Here is a 5,516-nt window from a genome sequence, read left to right on the forward strand (position 1 = left end):
AGGTACTGTTTAATGAATTATGGCAATTATTTTTACAATTATTGTCATTGCTATCATCTGATAATTTTTTAACATATACAAAGAAATATTTAGGCAGAATTATTATTTTGCCCAGCTGGTAAGAATCTAAATGTTAGGTTCATAAACATATTTTTATAATGGAAAAATCAAACATCTGGCCTACTAATAGCTTACAGATATGAATAAGTAGTAATATCCAAAGTTCAGTTTACAGTTCAAAATGCAGTCAAACTGGGGTGCACACAGTGAATTTTCTGATTACATATCTAAAAATTATCCCTTAAGTGCAAATGCTGATTTAACAGTCTCTTTATGGCATTCTTAATCTCTTTATTTCTCAGTGTGTAAATGGCTGGATTCAGGAGAGGTGTGATTACTGTGTAAAACACTGCAAGAAACTTGTCCACCCAAGTGATGCTGAGTGGCCACAGATAGATAAAGATGCAGGGTCCAAAAAACAGCAACACCACTGTGATGTGGGAAGTACAGGTAGAGAGTGCCTTCGATGCCCCATCTTTAGAGTGAAGGCGCAGACTTAATAAGATACAGGTATAGGAAATCAGCAAGAGAATGAAGCAACTTGTTGCCAAAGTCCCACTGTTGGCATTTATCACTGTTCCCAGAGTATGAGTATCCATGCAGGCTAGTTTGATCACCAAAGGTATATCACAGAAAAAGCTATCTACTACTCTAGATCCACAGAAGGGCAGATCCAAAATCACTGCCAGTTGACTCATGGCATGCACAAAGCCAATGATCCATGATATCAAAACTAGCCAGATGCACTTTTTTCTGTCCATGATGCTGGAGTAATGGAGTGGCTTGCAGATGGCCACATAACGGTCGTAGGCCATTGTCACGAGAAGCACCATCTCACCCCCTCCAAAGAAATGCACACAGAGGATCTGACTCATACAGCCTGCAAAGGAAATGGTCTTATTTTCCTTTAAAAAGTCTGTGGTTAATTTAGGAGTGGTTACTGAGGAAAGGCAACAGTCAACAAATGAGAGGTTGGCTAAGAGAAAGTACAAGGGGGAATGGAGACGGAGATCAGTGATGATGAGTAGTACAACAGAGGTGTTACCCACAGCAGTCATCAGGTAGAGTACAGAAAATGGCAGAAAGAGGAGTGTCTGCAACTCCCTTGAATCACAAAGTCCCTGAAACATAAACTCAGACATGGCAGACTGGTTTGCTTCTTCCATTTAGTACAGTATGTTCTAATGGACCTAAAGAAAAAGAGATGAACTAAGAACTTCTAGAATAGAAATAACTTAATGTCAGGTACTAGTGAGCAGATCAATATGTTTCATGTACAAAACTGAAATCTTAGCATTGTGCTAAACTCAAAATTGAAAACAAATATTTCTTGAATTTAGACGTGTGTTCAGCCTTGTGACTAAGAAAGGGAACTAGCTGGGTGTAGAAGGGTAGGTCAAAAACTTTACACATTAAAAGTACAGCTCTTATAGGCATCAAAAATTTATTATCTGACTAAAAATATCAGTAGTAAATGCTCTTCATAAATAATTTCTTCAAGCTTTGAGTCTACCTCTCCTTCAGGGAATCAGAGAGACTTGTCTTCAGTGCATAGCTCTAAAATAAAGCTACTTGGAGGTTCTTTATTTTATTAGGGTGAAACCAGGGCACAAACTAAAGCTACGTTTATGATCAAAACACATATTTCTCAGAAATAAATTTATTTCTAAGTGCATATGTATGTGCACACTGAATTGAACCAGTCTATTACAAACCATAGGAAAAACTGTCTAACAAATAGTTTGAGAAATGACATTTATGTTCCAAAAAACACCTCAGGTGTTGACTATACATTTATAGCATTATGTACTTCCTCGCATTTTGAATTTCCCCATGAGAAGTTATGTCTGCGAAATTATATAGTTTTTGGCCTGAGTAATGCCACTTATTGTCATTCGTTGACTGGCCCTTGACTCTCACTGATAGGAGAGATTAATTTTTTAAGATCAGCTTAAATGATGGATATGTGAAAGCTACTTTTAGTCTTGACTGTCCTTCATGAGAGAAAATATAAAATATAAGTTCATGTGTATTTAAACTATCCATCTGTGATTTAAATTGACATCTGTGGAGATATTCATATTTTCCATAAGGCAGAAATCGAAGACCTTTTTGCCAATTAATTCCCCTATCCGTCCCTTCTTTCTTCTCTCTTTTCTTGGACCCTCTCTCCTTTCCTTCTTTTAACCTTTTTTCCTTTCTTCTTTTCTCCTTTTCTTTCTTCCTTTGTCATTTTTTATCTCCTTCTTTCTACTTTTTTCCTTGACCTTTTTCAGACTGTAAACTGGACAATTAAAATTGATTGATTAGCATATATTATGTATCACATGATATGTACACACATATTATGTCTGTGTTAAGTACTTTAAAAATATATTTCAATGCTCATAGCTTTGTCATTTTCCAGATGTGAAAGCTTGACATCTCCGAGTCATGAAGCTAGAAGGTAGCAAATCTCGAATATAGGCTGAGGTCTGTTTGACTCCAAAGCATCCAATATAACTTTCCTACTAGAAATGGCTTTCTGACAGGAATCCTGATTTTAAGAAGATTAAGAAAATTAACCAGATTTGCAAAATAAGGCATTTTGTTTTATGAAGAGGTAATCCAGATGAATAAATGTGAATGATCAATAAAAATAGGCAAGGTTATGTTTTTATTTAAACCATTTCAATGTCATTGATTGTTTTCAAATTGGACTGTACTTCACCCTGTTCATGTGAGTGACTGAGTTTTTCTGCATTTGTTATTTTTGTCAAATGAGAGAACAGCCAAAATCTCCCTCAAATTAAAAAATGTCAGGGTAAGTTGAATAGCCTGTATAAACCATTCTTTCCAAACTTGGGTGTTTGGGAATTTCCGAGATTGTAAAAAGACTGTGCTTTTAGTTGGTGTTTGAGACTGCTGTAAGAGTCCCAGACATTAGTTGGGAGAAAAAAAGCCTATAACATTTTCAGTAAGCACATAAACTAAATAACAGAATACTAAGATACATATGGTGGTATAAAAAATACTATAGAAAACAGAAAATAGTTTTAAATTAGTGGATGAGATGAAGTAAAAGTTCAAAAATCAGGTAGCTTGTGATATACTTACCCTCTAAGAATCACCTCTGAAAGAAGATCCTTCTAGACTGATAAGGCTTACTCAAGATTCTATCCTAAGTTTGAAATGAAGTCCAACTTGTTTTCTGCAGTGACCAGTGTGGGTGACAGTGCATCCACCTCAGTGTGGCATATATACACTGTAAAGAGTAGTCTCTGGGTTGGAAACTTTCCAACTCTGTGTTTTAGACAGAGCCAAGTGTTTGGGAAGACTTTTGCTGTCCTCAGGGATCCTTAGCTTCCAACTTGCCCTGAATTGAAGACATTGTGTAATACTGAACCCTTTTCAATGCTAGTTCAAGTTAGAACAGTTAAATACAACTAAAAATTTAAGATTAGAAAGTTTAATCTAAAGATAAAAGTGTTGGCCATGAGATGAAGACATTGGGATCCCTTATACATTGATGGTGGCACTGTAGAGTGGTACAGCAACTAGAGAAAACAGCGTGGAATTTCCTCGAAAAACTAAATATAGAACTACTCTATGACACAGTAATCCCACCACTGGATATACAGCCAAAGGAAATGAAATCAATATGTCGAAGACATATCTACACTCCCATGTTCATTGCAGAATTAGTCACAATAGCCAAGATATGAAAACTACCCAAGTGTCCATGGACAGATGAATCAATTAGAAATGTGGTATATACATACAATGGGATATTTTTCCACCTTAAGAAGAAAGGAAATGCTGCCATTTGCAAGAACATGGATGAACCTTAAGGTCATTATACAGCGTGAAATGAGCCAGTCATAGTAAGACAAATACTGCATGATTCTACCTATATGAGATATCTAAAATAGTAAAACTCATAGAAGCAGAGAATACAATAGTGGTTTCCAGGGGTTCAGGAAGTGGGAGAATAGGGAGGTATCTGATGGGTATACTCAATTGAATAAGTTGTAGAGATATGCTGTACGACAAAATGCCTATAGTTAACCACATGGTATTGCATACTTCAAAATCTGTTCAGAGGGTAATTATCATGTTAAATGTTTCTACAAAACCAAGAAACAAAACCCAAAAGAATAAAAATAAGCACCCCAAACACAAGAAACCACACACAAGCAAAGACAGACACAAGGAAACTTTGGAGGCACTGGATACATCTATTGTTTTGATTGTGGTGATGATATTATAGGTGTTTGCATATGTCCAAACTCATCAAAATGTGTGCTTTAAATATATGCAGCTTATGGACATCAATTAAAACTCAATAAATCTGTTAAAGTAAAATGGTTCTATTATTCTGTCCATTAGAAGGATATAACACTCTTTTGTTTGGCCTGAATCTACCATGTCATAAAATTGAAATAAGATAGTAAATTCCAGTTCCAGCAGAAGTTAGGTGAGTTATGTGGATGGGAAGGTGACAGCTACCTCAACATTGGCACTTCACCACTGTGCTCATGATTTAAGGGCCTACATGAACTTCTGCTTCTTGTTTAATGATGAGATTTAAATAATTTAGATCTCATTATTTTCAGGGTTTCTTTGAGCAGAGTTCTGAAAATTAGCAATTTGAGTATAAAACCAGATTATGAACATTTTGTAAGTGATAATTCACAACTTTATTAAAGAAAAAAGATATTAATGCATTCTAATTTAATGATTTAAACAATTCATTAGATGTGTTTGGAGAAAATGTTGAAGGCCTCTTTGTCTCTCCTCACTCTTGTCCACTCTTGGATATAACAACTACTAAGCTTGGAGTGCATCCTTCTATTACTGTTTGTATCAGTAGTGAGAAGTATACATACCAACATATATCAGTGGTGATTTTTCTTTATCTTCTTTTTGGTTGATATTTTTAATTAATTAGATCTGAAAAGCTATGCTTATTAAGTCCTCATTTGTTTCCTTTATCCTTCCCTTGCTGTTCCTATCCACCCACCCTCCTTTACTTGATCTCTCTCTCTGCCTCCCATTCTTTTGTTATCTCTTTCATTTTCAGGTCTCAAATCATTTAAATGAATTTATTTGCTCTGCCCAGCCACGACATGATCTGAGGTCTAGAGATCATAATTTCCTAGTCAGAGACATAAGGATTCAATGCTTATTCACTTGCTGGGATACTCTAAAAACACTTTCCAGTACTATCTCATTTAATCATGATAACATGTAGACTCATTTACAGAAGAGAAAACAGGATAAAAGAGGCTAAGTGACTTGTCCATGGCACACTGCTACTAAGTGAGGGGCCTGGGGAAGAATGTTGGTTTCCACGAGAGCTGGAGGGAGTACATGATTTCTATGAATCTTAACACAATAAGATTTTTTAATGCAATAAATTAATTCCTTTCATTTTGTGTTTTGTAACTTATAATTTAATATTTGCTCATTTTTAT

The 5,516-nt window shown here is 35.5% G+C and overlaps 1 protein-coding gene across 1 annotated transcript; it reads right to left on the bottom strand.

Annotated features, from left to right (window-relative positions):
- Positions 1-287: 287 nt before the first annotated feature.
- Positions 288-1,226, bottom strand: LOC129397704 (olfactory receptor 4K15-like). Its single transcript, XM_055112150.2, has one exon. The coding sequence runs from the start codon at positions 1,224-1,226 to the stop codon at positions 288-290; it is 939 nt and encodes a 312-aa protein (XP_054968125.2).
- Positions 1,227-5,516: the final 4,290 nt, after the last annotated feature.

Source organism: Pan paniscus, chromosome 3 (genome assembly GCF_029289425.2).
Source record: "Pan paniscus chromosome 3, NHGRI_mPanPan1-v2.0_pri, whole genome shotgun sequence".
Classification (NCBI taxonomy): Eukaryota; Metazoa; Chordata; class Mammalia; order Primates; family Hominidae; genus Pan; species Pan paniscus.